The following is a 17780-nucleotide window of genomic DNA, read 5'->3' on the forward strand; positions in this document are numbered from 1 at the left end:
GAAATTTGAAATATTTTAATTGACCCAAGTAGATATGCTTCTTGTGTTACTGAAAGAAAAATTTTTCTAGAAGTATGGGTACAACTTGGAAAACATTAAAGCTGCCACCAGATGGGCACACAGTTACTTATAAAATTTTTAGTCCTTCATGCACAACTATATGCTTTTAAGACTACAAAGCTGTTTCTTATAAAAACTAATAAACATATGAAGAATAAGTTGAAAGCTGTTCAATAATCTTCCTTGAAAAGACTTTCCATATTCTTGTGTGTTTGTGTGTGTGTGTGTGTGTGTGTGAGAGAGAGAGAGAGAGAGAGAGAGAGAGAGAGAAAGAGAGAAAGAGAGAATGAGAATGTACTGGAGCTTGAACTCAGGGACTGGAGGCTGGCCCTGAGCTCTTTTGCTTGTGATTAGCAGTCTATTACTTAAACCATAGCTCAATTCCTGACACTTTTTGGTGGTTTATTGGACATAAAAGTCTCACTGGCTTTCCTGCCTGGCTGGCTTCAGGTAAAGAGTACATTTCTTTTTGAACAATGTCACCCCTTCCCTCTTGCTCTCTCCCATTTTTTCCTTCCTGTTCCCACCCACAAGTTGAGTAGCACATTTTCAACATAGTGCCTGCATTTGTTCTCCTTTTGGCCCTCTATTTCTGGTCCCCCTTAACTCTCCAAAGGCAGATAAATGAACAAACAAGAAAAAAGAAAAGAAAGACTCCATATTATTTTTCATGTATTTATATACTCAAATCCATTCTATGTAATGCTGACCTTGAAATGCTGGGCATACTATTAGAAAAAACTGGAAAGATAGACTTGTGAGTGAACAGGCAAATGGCTATCTCAGTTCACTATTTTTGCTACCTATCCAGGGCAGATTTTATTTCAGTTCATTTTTTTAATTTTTAAAAAGGATTGTTCAAAGGGTTTATTCAAAGTACAATGCATCTTGACCAGTGTCACACCTTTCATTATTCTTTTCCATCTCTCCCAACCCCATCAATCCCCTCAGTTTTCCCAATTCCATTTTCACACATATTATGGCTGCATTCTCTCAGCCTTCCTCTCTTCATTTGTCTATACCCCTTCCCTTGAACTCATCCATCCCCCAACACCTCAAGTTTCCTTTCCTGGGATTCATTTTGTTAGATGGTAACAGTATTTCAAAGGAGTTACACCATTGAAATCCTCCCCTTTGTAGACCATACTTCAGTGTGTTTGTGTACAGATGAAGATAGCAGGAAATATAATAATTTATCTTCTATACTCCCTGAGTCTTCACTCTGCTCAGTAGATCACATGACATTTCTAACCTCTATAAATTATTATGTACTCATAACTAGTATCCATTTTATACTTTCCGTCAGGGATATGGTCATCCCAGTAAAGGTCCTTCCTCAAGGTGATATAGGCTCCTCTTTGTTCAAGAAGCCTATTGTCTGTAATCTGGCAGATGTAGAAACACAGCAAGACACCATCATTTCTTATTGTAGCAATTCAACTCACATTTTGACTTATGAGGTCTCAAAGTTCTTCTAGCATCACAGAATCCATAATTCTTACTGAAGTCAGAGAGTTCATTTCACTAGCTTTCCACATTGACCCATTTTTCAGTGACTTGCTGAAGGAAATTATCTTTGAAGTCCCATCAGGGAACAAAAGGGTACAGGAAGAGACTGAATATGATTAACTCCAAAATTCATGTTTCCTTCAACCTTTGGATTTATTCTATGTTATGCCAGGGGAGTTATGCCATTGTAAACTTTCTAGAATAAGCATAAGTATTCACAGATCTTATTATAACCCTGAGTGGGTATGCAGCAACTTCATGTCCCAGAATCTTCTTTTTTTTAACACTTTATTTTTTTTATTATCTTTATGTAGCTGTACAAAGAACTTCCCATTCTACAAAACAGTATATGAGTACAAAGTGTCTGACAACATTGTCACCCATCTCTCTTAGCCCATCCTTTCTCTCACTTTTTTCTTTAATTGAGATTAGGTGATTACATAAATTTTACATATTTCACAGTATTGTTAGAGTCTCAAACATATTTTAACTTTCACAAGGCAAATTGTCATTATCATGGTCTATACAGTTTGTGGATTCTATGAGCTTTGACATTACAAGTTATTTTTTCCACATCAGGTGATGTTTACATTTCTTTCTTTTTGCTTAGTGTGGGCTGTTCCCACTTATTCTGTTCCTCCTCCTGGCTTCCCTTTGTTGCATGCATAATACAGAGTCGTCTTGATAATCTAAATAATTGTGGTGCCACTACGGCCAAAGGCTCTCTCTCTCTCTCTCTCCCCCTCTCTCTGTCTCTCTCCCCCATCCCCACCCTGTTCCTCCCTCCTTTTCTTCCTCCCTCCCTCCCTCCCTTCCTTTACTTGTACTGGGGCTTAATCTCAGGACCTGGAAGCTATCCCTTAGAGTCACTATTTCTGATCTTTCTGGTGGTTAATTGGAGTAAGAATCTCATAGACTTTCCTGCCACACTTGGCTTTGAAATGCAATCCTCATATCTCATCCTCCTGAGAAGCTAGGATGACAGTTGTGAGCCAAGACATCTGGCTGCAACTCTTCTAATGGTAAGGAGAAGATTCTCCTTACAAGACAGAGTCATCAACACATGGTAGCCAACTCAAACAGGCATGTAACCTAATTCAAGAATCCCAGTATGACAGTCTATTTCTCAGAGTCTTTGGTAAATAATTGCATAATTGATTATTAGTCATTCTCTGTATCTACAACCTTCTGCATTGCCTCCAGAAGATAGCTATCTAATAACCAAATAAGTAGATTTGAACCAGGAAGCTCCCAATCAATGCACCAGATTTATTATTGCTGTCCTTCTAAGACTAAATTAGCCTGGAGCAGATCGACACAAATGAACCCTAGAGTCATGAACAAAAATAAAGCATTGTTACTTCAACCCTTTAAGCTTTTGAGTGGTTTGTTATGCAGCAAAAGCTGACACTGGACCATACTCTAATATTAGCAACTGTATCAATCAATGTGATCAATTGATCGAACAATCAATCAGTGATGGGTTTGCTAAGGAATTTGGAACTGTTAGGGAGTGAAATAGAACCATCTTCAAGGATAGAAGGACAGGAAAAGGCCAAAAGCCTTGACTCAAACTGAATTTACCATATGCCCCTACATAAGTGCAAGAGAACTAGAAAATGGACTATACCAAATACTGGTTAATATTAGTAATATCTAGCCTAGAAAATATACTACAGTAATAATAGAAATATAGTAATAATATAGTAATTTTGTAATATCTAGTACTCAAAGTACCTAGCAAAAAAAGTCACAGAAAAGAACTGAGGAAAGACACAGACAAGATCTTGCAAGAAGAATAATCTGTTTGGATATGGGCTTTGACCCCATTTCCTCTACACTCAGTTGCTTATTACTGACTCCATCTACACCTCTGGAAACATCTGCCACAATGTTAATCTTTGAATCACTATGAAAACTTTAACTGAACCCCCTTATGGCTGGTTCAGAGACCCAAGAAGGAGGATTTTATTAGCTTGCCAGGTAGTTTGTCATACACCAGTTTTTAGCTGAGGAAGAAAAAAAATTGTTGACAATTTCAACTACCATACAGAAGAATATTGCTCCTTCTTAAATTTAGAGCTCCCCTTACATGAAAGGGATTCAATTTGTGGTAGCCAAAATATTTTTTAAGTGAATTGCTCAGTGTAAACGGTTTTTATTTATGAAAAGCAAAGCTTCTTTTTCCTAAATTTGTTAATATTTATTATTCTCATTTGTATTTATAAAGGTGTTTCATATCTGGACATTGATTTGCAAATTCAATATTGGGAAGCTGCCAGGAGCTGGTGGCTCACGCCTGTAATCCTAGCTACTCAGGAGGCTGAGATCTGAGGATCATGGTTCAAAGCCAACCCAGGCAGAAAAGTCCATGAGACTCTTATCTTCAATAAATGACTAGAAAACTGGAAGTGGCACTGTGGCTCAAGTGGTAGAGCGCTCACCTTGAGCTGAAGAGCTGAGGAACAGTGCTCAAGCCCAAAGTTCAAGCCCCATGACCAAAAACAACCCCCCCCCAAAAAAACTGGGAAGCTATACTTGAACTAAAAATGATGTCCCAGATGCAATGTATGTCAAATCATCAAATCATGTGGATACTCAAGTTGCTTATATAAAATGGAGGGTCCTGAACACAATCCTCATGAATACCATGCAGTAATTATACTTATTTGCCTTTTGTGTGTGTTTGTGTTGTTTAACTTTTTTTTGTTGTAGTTGTTCCTCAAATCTTTGATTCATCTTTTTTTTTTTTTTGCCAGTCCTGGGGCTTGAACAAAAGGCCTGGGTGCTGTCCCTGAGTCTTTTTGTAAAGCTAGCACTCTACCACTTGAACCACAGCACAACTTCCAGCTTTTTCTGGGTAGTTTATTGGAGATAAGAGCCTCTCAGATTTTCCTGCCACGGCTGTCTTTGAACCACAATCCTCAGATCTCAGCCTCCTGAGTAGCTAGCCAGGATTACAGGTGTGAGCCACTATAACCAGCTCCATGTTTTCTTTTTTAACAACCAAAATGTGTAGTAATAGAAAACTACTTAAAGTATGACATATTTTTGTAATAAAATACAATTTACCAGGGAAAAGATGAATTATAATGGAATTGTCTTCAAAATATATTGGTAAGAAAGAAAGTAGAATTACTAAGAGCATGTCACACACACACACACACACACACACACACACACACACACACACATACACACGCGCACCTGTATCAACTCAGAAAAATTGAAGATCAAGCCCAGGAAACAGTTAACAGTAGTTGTTGGAAATGGAGTAACTAGAAGAATCAGGCTGGAGAATAAGCCTCAATGTGTATCAAGTCACCTTATTTTCTGTTAAAATTTTTGTACATGTGCCCACCCATTAATGCACATACCTTTTAAATAAAAAAACAATTCATTTTAGAGGGGAGGGGAAAACAAAGGTACATGTAATTTCTTTTTTTCTTTTCTTTTGGGTCCGGTTGTGGGGCCTGAACTCTGGGCCTGGGCGCTGTCCCTCAGCTCTTTAGCTCAAGGCTAGTACTCTACCACTTGAGCCACAGCGCCACTTCCGGCTGTTTTCTTTTTGCTTATAGGGTGTTGAGGAATTGAACCCAGGGCCTCATGCATGCAAGGCAAGCGCTCTACCACTGAGCCACCTTCCCAGCCCCAAGGTACATATAATTTCAAAGTAAGAGTAGTTACCTTTAGATATTGCATATTTGCTTATTTTTTTCTTGTGCTTTTATGCATTTGACAAGTTTGGTAACATGAAAGCATGTTATTTTTATTATCATGAAAGTACATGTTTTAAAAACATTCTAAGGGCTTATTTATCTCTGTCTAGGATAATTAAGCAATGTCTAAAGAGGTTGAAAAAAAGTGGTTAATTTTTCTCTGTCATAAATACACATGCAAATGTACACATATCATTCAAAATTTATTTTAAGTAAAGATAAGTTATAAATAAAAGTGGGGCTGGGAAGGTGGCTCAGTGGTAGAGTGCTTGCCTTGCATGCATGAGGCCCTGGGTTCAATTCCTCAGCACCACATAAGCAGAAAAAAAAAGGCAGAAGTGGTGCTGTGGCTCAAGTGGGCTGAAGAGCTGAGGGACAGCATCCAGGCCCAGAGTTCAGGCCCACGACGGGAGCCAAAAAAAAAAAAGGTAAAAGAGTGTAAGAAAGGAAACTAAAATGTTTAAATCCTTTAATTTTTCAAACGGGATGAAGTTCTACTGTTTGGTAGCCATGAGAACTTGGCATCACTGCATCATTATGACACTGGTTTTCTAATACTTTCATCATCAAAAGAGTCTGGTGACATCACCAGAAATAGAATATTCACATGACAGCAAGATAGTACAAAATATTTCATTTGACCTTGTTTGTTGTTTGCAGACTTACAAATATAATGTTTGGAAGTCATCTGTTCTAGCACTCTACTGAATCACCAAAACAAGGTAAAGTTACTCTTACAAGGTACTACATAAAGTTTAGATGATATTAGCAAAAATCCTAAGTAGGGATTCAAATTTTTTACCTAAAAGTTCATCATATAAAATATTTGGTGAATGCCAGGCACTAGTGGCTCATGCCTGTAATCCTAGATACTCAGGAGGCTGAGATCTGAGGATTGTGGTTCAAAGCCAGCCTGGGCAAAAAGTCTGTAAGATTTCATCTCTAATAAACCACAGAAAACCAGAAGTGATGCTGTGGCTCAAGTGGTAGAGCACTAGCCTTGTGCTGAAGAGTTGAGGGACAGCACCCAGGCCCAGAGTTCAAGCCCCATGACTGACAAAAAAAATGGTGACATTTCAACTTATTTTTATATTACTGACTTTTAAGAATAATGTCATTGAAGGCACATTGCCAGAAAATAATCTGGTTAAATGGATCAGTCATCTCATTCTTGCAGTATTACAAATTATCTGAACTTAAAAGGTGCTCATGCACATTGCTGGGACAGTTAAATTGTACCACATTGACTCACAGGATGACATTATCTACAGGAGAACTTTCCAGCAAGAAATATGAGCCACACGTTTTCACTTTAAATATTACAGGAACCAGGCTGGGAAGTTGGCTCAGTGGTAGAGCGCTTGCCTTGCATGCCTGAGGCCCTGGGTTCGATTCCTCAGCACCATATAAGCAAAAAGAAAAAAAAGCCGGAAGTGGCACTGTGGCTCAAGTGGTAGAGTGCTTGCCTTGAGCTGAAGAGCTGAGGGACAGCGCCCAGGCCCAGAGTTCAAGCCCCACGCCGACCAAAAAAAAAAAAAACTACCTTTTTTCTCCTCCTTTTCTAGGAGGAAATGAATTCTAAAAGAAAAATGCGATTGTTGATTTTACTTTCTTTATTGCTGATATTGACTGAGCATCATTTCAGGTAAATATACAGTCCTGATGAATCATTGTCTTGAATGATTGGCAGAGTTGATCAAAATGGCTGAGTTTTATAAAAAAAATTAAAATAGTTCCTAAATTAACCAGAAATCATGTCTTCTTTGGTGAATATAAATATTAATTCTTTCTTTTCAACATTCAGGAAGTATCTACCTGTCGTATTCTTAGTGTAGGCCCTGTTCTAGGCAGTAGAAAGCAGTAATAACTCTTAGTTACCTTTCTCTTGGAGCTTTACATTTAGGTGGAGGTCAATGAACATAACATGAAGTGTATCTTATAATGTTAGGGATGTCAGTTGTTTTAATATTGTGAAGGAAGAAATAAAACAAGAGAATAGCTTTGGCCTATTTAAGATAAAATTTTAACTTACATCAAAATTTGATCTAGTGTGAATAAGAATGAAAGCACCTGCTAGGCAGATATGGCTGGAATAAAAATTTGTTATACCTGCTAAAATTTCCTCACACTAAAGATTCAATGTGTGTGTGTGTGAACAATGAAAAGGGTGGCATTGATCGAGATGCATTGTACTAAAAAATAGTTATGCTGAATTGAAACCCCTTTGTACAACTACTTAAAGATAATGAAAATTCAAATTCTTACCTACTCCAGTGCCTTATTTTTGTGGTCATTTTTCCTTCCCATCCTCCCTCCCTTCCTCCCTTCCTCCCTTCCTTCCTTCCTTGCTTCCTTGCTTGCTTCCTTCTTTTCTTCCTTCCTTCCTTCCTTTCCTTCCTTTTCTTTCTTTCTTCTGAGACAAGCTCTCACCATGAAGCTCAGGCTGGCCTCAACCTCTATCTCAGCCTTTTACATGTTGGAATTACAGGTGTGAGCCACCATGCCCAGCTTCTCTTGGTCTTTGTAAGGAACACAATGTTATGAATGTTATTTGAAAAGCAGCTATATTGTGGGAGCTAATATCTTTTCAAATTAACCTTATTGCTTTAATATAGTCTGTATTTTTTTGTCCTTCAGGGGTATTGTATATTAATTATAATAGTATTGAAGTCATATTTTTGAAGGTAATAAAGGTCTACCTTATTTTGAAAAAGTAATAGACCATAAACTGGTAACAGGCATGGATTATATTCAGTAACTATAGCATTATTCCTGGCAAATAGTTTGATATGGTTAACAAATTGAATTTAAATTCTAGACATATTTTCCAAATTTAAAACTAAAATAACTTTTTTCATTTATCCAAAGTATAAAGAATCACCTACAGAAGATGTATGCCTGCTGGTAAGAGTCTGTTCTATAAATACTGTAAAAACCTATTAGGAGAAATTGGGCTGGAGTCAATTGGGTTCTCATTGTGTTGATGTAAAACATTGTTCTGGAAGTTGCTATAATTTAAGCATTCCTGTACACGACAATGTTTTTCTTTTGATTTTAATAGCACCCAGTAGCCAACTTACTCAGTGTGTGTAGGATCTCAAGATTAGTGAAAGTAACCCTCAAAAGAATAATTTTTTTTTTTTTACAATATCAGCATTTGTCACTGTTTTTAAGTGAAGGTAGGCACAGGAAGTTCTAATTCCCCAGTGCTTTCCTAGGGAATCTCATAATGAAATATCTTTGGTGAAGACACTTCTGAAAATAGAAAAGAATGAAAGTATTATTTTTTTCATGTTATTTCAAAATAAAATTATAGATCAGAGGAAGCTACAAAGAGATCATGCATCCTTTTTAACCAGCTTTTGCCTATTTTGTCTCCAATAATCTTACATGATTATAATAATGATAATCAAAATCAGGAAACTGACAGTAAGTCAAGATCTTTTACCCTCAGTTGAGTCCTGGCCTAGAAAGTGTTAAGGCCCTGAGCCAAATCTGCGGAACGGCCAAAAATAAAAATAAAAACTAAGTATTTTTTCAGTTGTATTCTTCTCTTGAGAATGAATGTTCTTTCTAAAATAGTCTCACTTGTCCTTGAAGCTGGCTTTTACCATTTGTTTTCTCTTTTTTTCAAAATGATTCCTATTTCCAGGTTCATTGATCTTCCTCTGTCCTCTCCATTTTGCTGTTGAGTCTTTTCACAGTTATTTCTTTCAAATTTTATCTTTTAAAATTTTTATTTGCTGCTACTTTGTATCTTCTAAAACTTTGGTCAGGTTTTTTTGTTTCTTTGCTAAGCTTTCCTATTTGTTTCAAATGTTTCAAGTGTGTTTATAGTTGCTCACTGAAAAAACATTTTTTACAATGATTTCTTTAAAGTACTAGTAAAGTGAGATCATTCTGACACACGTTATATCTTACATGTGCATAATTTACCTTTCTTCATCTACATTGAGATCCTCCTGCACATTTGGGGTGTGAGGTTGTGCCATTCTAGATTTTGTTTAAGTCCTGTGTTTTCTCAGTACTCTCTGACACTGCCACAAAAAAGGGGCTGGTGTCATCTCATCACTGTCAGTTAATGGTGAAATATGAGGTCTCTATTCTAACTCCTTCAAAATCAGGAATGGAGTAGGGGGGCGGATACTTGGTTACTTTGTTACTGAAGAGTGGAGATGTAAAGTCAGAATTGACTTCTGTGTTACCATAGAAAATTGGCCTGAATTGCTGAGTACTGATTAAAGTTCTGCCTTCCTCTAGATGAGTGGAGTGAAGGCCACAGTTTTTTTGTAGTATTAGGCTGCAGTGGTATGGTTAGGGTCTAAAAGTCTTCTGTTTTGCTGTGTTGCCCCTTTCCTGCCTTTAACTGTAAAGAGTAGCTTTTTCTTGAGGCTCTTTCAGTGTTTGTGTTAATCAGCATTTCTGGTTCCTGGCTTTTCCAGTAATCATTTAGGGTTATGTGAACCCAGTGCTATATCAATCTCTTAAGTCCTGGAGCTTCTAACCAATTTGTCTTCTCTCAACCATTCAGAACATTGTTTTATATACAATGTCGGGCTTTTTGACTATACTCATCAGAGTATATCATAAAGAAATGAAGAATAAGAAAAATTAGGGCTATCTCATCTTTGCAGAAATGCAAGTTGTTTAAAGGTATTCTTTTTTGTTGTTGTTTTGCTGGTCTTAGAGCTTGCACTCAGGGCCTGGGTGCTCTCCTTGAGCTTTTCTCCTCAAAGTTAGTACTCTACCACTTGAACCCACAGCTTCACTTCCAGCTCTTTGGTAGTTAATTGGAGATGTGTCTCACAGACTTTCCTGCCCAGCCTGGCTTTGAACTGTGATCCTTAGATCATGAGCCACTGGTGCCACTTTGCAAAACATTCCAGGTTTATAGAAGGAAAATTGACTACTAATATTGTTACCAGAATGTACAGCAAAACTTTTGGTAGGCTGTGGAGGGTGGCACACACCTATTAATCCCAGCATTCAGAAACCTGAGACAAAATGATCACAAATTGGAGTCCTGTCTGGATGACATGAGGTTTTTATGAAAAGAAAGAAAATGAGAGAGAGAGAGAGAAAGAAAGAAAGAAGGAAGGAAGGAAGAAGAGAGAGGGAGGGAGGGAGGGAGAGAGGGAGAAAGGAAGGAAAGAAGGAAGAAATAAGGGAAAGAAAGAAAGGAAAGAGATAAAGGAGAGAAGAAAGGAAGGGAAGGAGGAAGGGAGAGAGGGAAAGAGGAAGAGGAGGAGAGAGAGAGAAAAAGGACAGAAAGAAAAGAAAGGAAGAAAAAGAAGGAAAGGAAGAAAGAAACCCTTTGTACATCACCTTTACAATTAAAAAAGAAGAAGAAATTGAAAAAAAGAGAAAGAAAAGAAAAAAATCTTAGGTAGGTTCTACCTTAAAATGAAAATCAAAGATACGTGGACCTTTATTCCCAACTTATTATTTCAATGCGTAACTGAGTACCTATCACATAGCAAGCCACTGATGACTGGTAGAAGTTAATGAAATCTTCACATTGTCTAAATTTTTTTTATTTAGTTGTGGGGCCTGAACTCAGGGCCTGGACACTGTCCCTCAGCTCTTCAGCTCAAGGCAAGCGCTCTACCACTTGAGTCACAGCACACTGGCATTTTCTGCTTATGTGGTGCTCAGGCACGCAAGGCAAGCACTCGACCACTGAGCTACCTTCCCAGCCCAGTGAATACAGATCTTTCTGTATGATCTGTTACTTTAAAATTATATCTGCCCCACCATCACCAATTCTTCTCTATCTTCTGGCCTTTGGGCATGACCTCTTTATCATATTGTCCTTTCTGGAGTAGTCTTTATCCTCTCAAATCCAATTTAAATATTTCTTCTCTAAGGGGTTTCCCTGAACCTCAAATTTCTGTTGGGTAACTCATTTATATGTTCCCGCAGAACTCTATTCTGTGTAGCACTTTCACTCAATACTGTAATTATCTCTTTTAATTGTTTTTCCTGCTTTCTATAAGCTTCTTGTTCATAGTCATAAAAACAGCACTTAACTGTCCCTGTGGTACTATAGAAGTTCAACAGACATTTATTTGAGTGAGTGGATTGCTCTTAATGTGATTTTTCTCTTTGGACCTAGGAATGATCAAGTGGAAGAACCCCAGCTCTCAGCCTGGTTTAATTCTAAGTAAGAACAAAAAATTCTGTTCACAAGTAATACAACTCTATTTGAAGAAGATTATTTTTTTTCCCCAGTCATGGCATTTGAACTCTGGGCCTGGGTCTGTCCCTGAGCTCTTCAGCTCAAGGCTAGCACTCTACCACTTGAGATATAGCACCACTTCCAGCCTTTTCTGTTTATATGGTACTGAGGAATTGAACCCAGGGCTTCATGCATGCTAGGCAAGCACTCTACCATGAGCCACATTATAGAGTCTGCTCGTTAAAACTTAGTTAAGACTTCCAATATGAAATATGTCACCCTCTTATTTCATATTCTTGGCAACATTAATCAGAAAAAATGTTACTAGCAATAACTTGAAGATGCCATTGACTCCTGATTTTTAAAAAAATTGTTATAATCAATATATTGATCGTACAAATAGATGAGTTTCACTGTGACACTTCATACATGCATATAGCCTTAATATCCTCAGTTAACAGTGACATTCAGGGGAGGTTTGTTATTTTCAATGTTATATATTCTGTGTTATGCTTTATATATTTATTTATTTATTAATTGGTTTTATTTTTTCATTTACAATTGGGGACTATTATAAGCAGTTCTACAACAAATATCTCTGTATGTAGTTTTTACATAAGTGTGCAGAATTATTTATAGGATAAATTCCTAGGATGGAGTCATCAGTTAAAAAGGTATGATGGCTCATACTTGTAATCCTGGCTTCTTGAGAGGCAGGGATAGGGAAGATGACAGTTGGAGACCAGCCTGAGCACACAGTGAAATTTCCATCTTAATCAGTTAGCCAGGTATGGTAGCACAGGCCGACCAATCCACCCATGTGGGAGGCATAAGTAGAATGATTATGGTCTAAGTCCACCTGTGCATAAAATGGAAGATACAAAGGAAAAACTATGACAAGTAAAGAGGTATAGAGCACCTCGCAGTAATCATGAAGCTCTGAGTTCAACCTCTAGTACTGAAAAATAGAGGAAGGAAGGAAGGAAGGGAGGAAGGGAGGAAGGGAGGGAGGGAGCAAAAGAGAGAGGGAAAGAAAATTTTAAAAGGATTTTAATTTTGATTCAGATTGTTAAATTGCCCTTATTTATACTACTTATTTTCTAATTTATTGTGGGGAAAATGTTAGCAATGTTATACTTCGTTATTTTTTATTTTATCTTATTATTTCATTATTTTACTTACTTGTTATTATTAGTCCAGTAGTTTCAAAATGTATAGTTGGAAAAACTATTGATTAAAATAGTTCAATTATCTTTTCATTTCCCGAACTGAGTTTGAACATCATTTTGAACTTGTTATTCACTTATATGTAATCATCTTTGGATGTTATTTCCCATTTGTGGGGAGGTTGTTTGGTGGTACTAGGGTTTGAATTCAGGATTTCACATTTGCTAGGCAGGTGAGCCACACCTTCAGCTTTTTGCATGTGTGGGGGGGAGTCCAGTCATGGGGCCTTCAGCTCAAGGCTAGCACTCTACCACTTGAGCCACAGTGCCACTTCCGGCTTTTTTCTTTTTGCTTATGTGGTGCTGAGGAATCGAACCCAGGGCCTCATGCATGCAAGGCAAGCGCTCTACCACTGAGCTACCTTCCCAGCCCACCTTCAGCTTTTTTGTGCACTGATTTTTGGGTGTTTTGTTTTGTTTTGTTTTTTTGGTCGTGGGGCTTGAACTCTGGGCCTGGGTGCTGTCCCTCAGTTCTTCAGCTCAAGGCTAGCACTCTACCACTTGAGCCACAGCGCTACTTCCTGCACTGTTATTTTTAAGATAACTTGCTTCCTGCCCAGGCATGTGTTTGGACTATCATCTGCCTATTTTAGGCTTCCATAGCTGGAATAACAGGCATTTGACACCACACCCAGCTTCTTTCCATTGAATGCAGTCTTGTAGATTTTTCTGCTTGAACTGGCTTCAAACCAGTCCTCTGTTCTGTTTTCTACATAGTTTAGAATGACAAGCATACACCCAGTATACCCAACTACAGGTTGGGAAGGGTCATAAGAACTTTTCTGTCCAAGCTTGATGTCAAACCACAATCCTCCAGTTCTCAACCTCCCAAGTAGGCAGGATTATAGGCATGACCCACTGTTTCTTGGCTATATTTATGTTTTTGATGGACTTTGGGTATAATGAATTAGATAATCATCAATCTGTCTCTTTGCTTCTTTATATGAGAAGCAAGATAATAGTAAGGCTTTCCTTATAAGTCACTGCAAGGATTAAATGGGTTATGTAAACCAACACTGAACCCGACACATAGTAAGTTCTCCATGATCATTATATCACTTGCATAATTTCTACTGCCATAATAAAATACCTGCTCAATTTGTTTCTTCTTTGCTCAATAGAATGCGTCCTGATGTTATAACAAGAACTGACTGGTTTGCTCCAGTCATATGGGAAGGAACTTACAATAGACAAGTCCTAGAAAACTATTACAAGAAGCTGAATATTACAATAGGCTTGGTTGTATTTGCTCCTGAACAGTAGGTGCTCCTAATATTTGTCTTTTTTTATTTTAGTGAGAATTTATGGACTTTTTATGTCAAAAGAATAATTCACAATTAACCCTAGTAATGAGTTCTGGCTATCATGGAGTGGTTATTTTCTTCTGCCTTAGCTCAGTCCTTAACACTTTTACATTTAGCTTTCTTGCTTCACAACAAATGCTATGGCACTTCTCAGGTCCCCAAACATACGATCTTCTCCTATACTAACCAAAATAGTTATTTATAGACCCAGCTTTTCTACCCTCACCTTCTTTACTATCATTAACATGTATGTTAATAGGCATGTTAATGACATATTCTCTACTGATTAATTTCATCAAAGTATTTTTTCTGTTTTTTCATATTTCAGATTTGTAGATCACTACATGAAAAAGTTTCTACAATCTGCTAATAAGCACTTTATGGTTGGATTTAATGTTATCTTTTACATCTTTTTTGATGGCAAAACCAAGCTTCCTTACATAGAGATGAGTCTTCTTCGAACATTCAAGCTATTTCCTCTAGTCAATGAAAGCATAAATCAAGACATTAGTATCAGAACCATGAAGAACTTCAACATACACCTCGTGGACAAAATTCAGTATGAAGTTGATTTTCTCTTCATTATGGCTGTAAACCAGATCTTCAAGAATGACTTCGGGGTAGAAGCCCTGGGAAAGTCTGTAGCTCAACTCCATGCCTGGTGGTATTTTAAAACTATTAATGAATTTCCTTATGAGAGAAGACATAAATCAGCAGCTTTCATCCCCTTTGAACAGGGAGATTTCTATTACCATAAAGCCATTTTTGGTGGCACACCCCAGGAAATTTTAGTCTTCTTTACACAGTGTATAAAAGGAATTAAAAGTGACATCAGAAGAAAAATTAACAGCCTGTATGAAAGCCATCTAAACAAATATTTTTTTGTCAACAAACCCACTAAGCTGTTATCACCAGAATATAATTGGGACCCTAAATTTAAAACTCCTCCACAAATTAAACATGTTAATATAGCATGGCAGTCAGAAATAATTTGATGGTTATACCATTAGGCTTATGGATTAACAAGTAAATTACAATATTTTCTTGAATGCAAAATTTGGGAAACTTTTCAGTTTTTAGAAACTTTCAAAAATGTATAATCTTCTAAAATAAATTGTTTTTATTGTAATTTGGGACCATTTAATCTTACCTAGTTTGAATAAAATAATGAACGAATGAGATGTCTTTAACTTCCATTTCTTGCACGGGAAGCAGGAGCTGTTTCTCTTATTTTTTTTTATTCCTTCTAACTTTAATCCTGTTATATTAAGACAAATCCTTGCTAAAACTTTAATAAATAACTAAATGGATAATAGTTTAATGTGATGTCATTACTTGTATAATGTAATATCATGTGTATTTTAAATGTGGTAGTACTTCATAAAAATGATTTTTATGAAAAATATGCGCACACACAGTTCAGGAAACACATGTGCACACACACACATATATATACATATATACATGTAATATTAATACACATATATCATGTGAAAGGGATATGTGTAAAGAAAATAATATTCAGCAACTTGTTCATTAGATATTTACCATGATTTATAGTGTTGGGATATATATAGCTTGTGATTAATCTCATTCAATATTTAATCCATCTAGTATGTGATTGAACTTAGATGAATTAAGACATTCTACCAACTATGCATTTTTTATGGTTACAAAGAGAGGTGTGAAGTTCATATTTTTAAATGGTACATAGGAGTCATATTTTTCAAACAAACATTTATTGAACTCTTGGAGGCGCTCTAGGCTCTTCTGGGTACAATCCCAGGTAGGAAAGTGTTACAACACTATTTTTCCTCAGTGGTGCTGTGGCTCAGGTGGTAGAGTGCTCGCCTTGAGCTGAAGAGCTGAGGAACAGTGCCCAGACCCAGAGTTCAAGCCCTGTGACCACCAAAAAAAAAAGAAAAAGAAAGGGTTCTCTGACTATTTTTCCTCAAGGACTATCAAGGAAGAGAAAACTATGTATAAATGTTTACCTGGCAAATTTTAAAGTCCCCAGATTAACCAGAGAAAAGACATGGCTAAAATGTTGTAGTGGTTCAGAAAGGAGAGAAATCACTCATGTAAGAATGTGTAATCCTCTCAATTATGTCGTCATTTCACAAATTTAAGGAGGCATTATAGCATAGTTATACAAAGCAAAGCTTCTAAAGAGTTTTTATTTACTTTTAAGGGAGAAAAATCTGAGATTTAATAAGTACTCTTTAAATGCTATTACTGACAATTATCTCTAAACTTTTAAGGAATAATGATGATGACGATGGCAGGCAGATCTTTTTTTGGGGGGTGGGGTGTCCCGTCATGGGGCCTGAACTCTGGGCTTGGGCGCTGTCCCTCAGCTCTTCAGCTCAAGGCTAGCCCTCTACCACTTGAGCCACAGTGCCAGTTCCGGCTTTTTTTTTCTTTTTGCTTATGGGGTGTTGAGGAATTGAACCCAGGGCCTCATGCATGCAAGGCAAGCGCTCTACCACTGAGCCACCCTCCCAGCCCTATGAACATTTCCTATTAGAAACCTCATCCACAATATCAGAAAGTTGAACAATTATGAGCAGTTAAAAGTGCATACTAGGCCACATAAAAATTAATGTTCAATATGCTTAGCAGCACTTTCAGCTCATTTGATAGCCTAGAGAAAGCTAATGCTCTATTTTTAAATTGTCTTTCCATGTTTTTTCTTTTTTTTTCCCCCTTAAGATTCCTTACCAAATATTTTATGGTATAGTATCAAAATGCAGAACAATGCTCTGTACAAATGTCAGTTTCTTTTCTTTTTTTTTTTTTTTTTACAAATGTCAGTTTCTGAGGAGGAAGTAAATTTTCAGTGCTGGACAGATCTGGAACATACGTTAGTCCTAATTTGTATATATGAACAAAATAGAGCCATCTCAGAGACAAGCAAAGCAAGAGAGAAGCAAAAGCAAGGCACTTCTGTTGTTTTTATTTTGTTAGACAAAAAGTATTATAGGGGGTGTATGTGCTTTCTGTGCCTGTATATTTCCTTTCAAAAAAATCTTTTGTGAATTGCAAAATTGTCAAATGAGTTGCCCAAAACTGTCATCCTTCGTTAGACGCCTAGAATAGTGTAAATTCTCTTTTGTACCCTGTTGCCATCTGTGCCTCTCCCCCCCCCAAGAGTGAGGATCCAATCCAACAATATAATTATCAGACTCTTGTACTAAAGAGCCTTCCAAACAAACAAACAAAAAATCTTCTGTCTCTGCCACATTGCTTTCCGAACAAATTATCTATCACTTTCACTATATGATACATCTTGCCTGAACTCTTCTCTCACCCAACAAAAAGATCAATGTATAGATTTGTGCATACTTTCTGATAACAAAAATCAACTGCATTTCTAAACTACTATCAAAAAATCATTGGTAAATATTTTTAAAGATGACATTTTACCATACAATAGCAAAAAAATCAAGTATTTACTAATGAATCTACAAACATTTGTAAAACCTCAATGTCTATTTAAAGGTATTAAAGAAAACTAGACTAAATGGTTAATTGGAAGACTCAAAAAGATAGAAATGTCAATCCATTCAAAATGATTGACTGATTTAGTTTTATCCCAGTTAAAATTTACAGGAAGTGTTTAAGTGTATAGATATATATATTTACAGATTGTTTTTAATCTTTATGCACATTTTATGCCCACCCTGGGACTCATGTGTACAACTATGCTAATTCTAGGGCTTGAATTCAGGACCTGGAGCTCTTACTTAGCTTTTTTTGCTCAGGACTAGTGTTTAAATACTTT

The 17780-nt window shown here is 36.9% G+C and overlaps 1 protein-coding gene across 1 annotated transcript; it reads left to right on the plus strand.

Moving 5' to 3' along the window:
- Window positions 1-6859: 6859 nt before the first annotated feature.
- LOC105996123 (N-acetyllactosaminide alpha-1,3-galactosyltransferase-like 1) lies at window positions 6860-14991 on the plus strand. Its single transcript, XM_013030103.1, has 5 exons — window positions 6860-6933; window positions 8157-8192; window positions 11404-11451; window positions 13814-13951; window positions 14325-14991. Exons 1-5 carry the CDS (start codon window positions 6860-6862, stop codon window positions 14989-14991), a joined length of 963 nt encoding a protein of 320 aa, XP_012885557.1.
- The last annotated feature ends 2789 nt before the right edge of the window (window positions 14992-17780 follow it).

The sequence above is a fragment of the Dipodomys ordii genome, unplaced genomic scaffold (genome assembly GCF_000151885.1).
Source record: "Dipodomys ordii isolate 6190 unplaced genomic scaffold, Dord_2.0 Scaffold127, whole genome shotgun sequence".
Taxonomy (NCBI): domain Eukaryota; kingdom Metazoa; phylum Chordata; class Mammalia; order Rodentia; family Heteromyidae; genus Dipodomys; species Dipodomys ordii.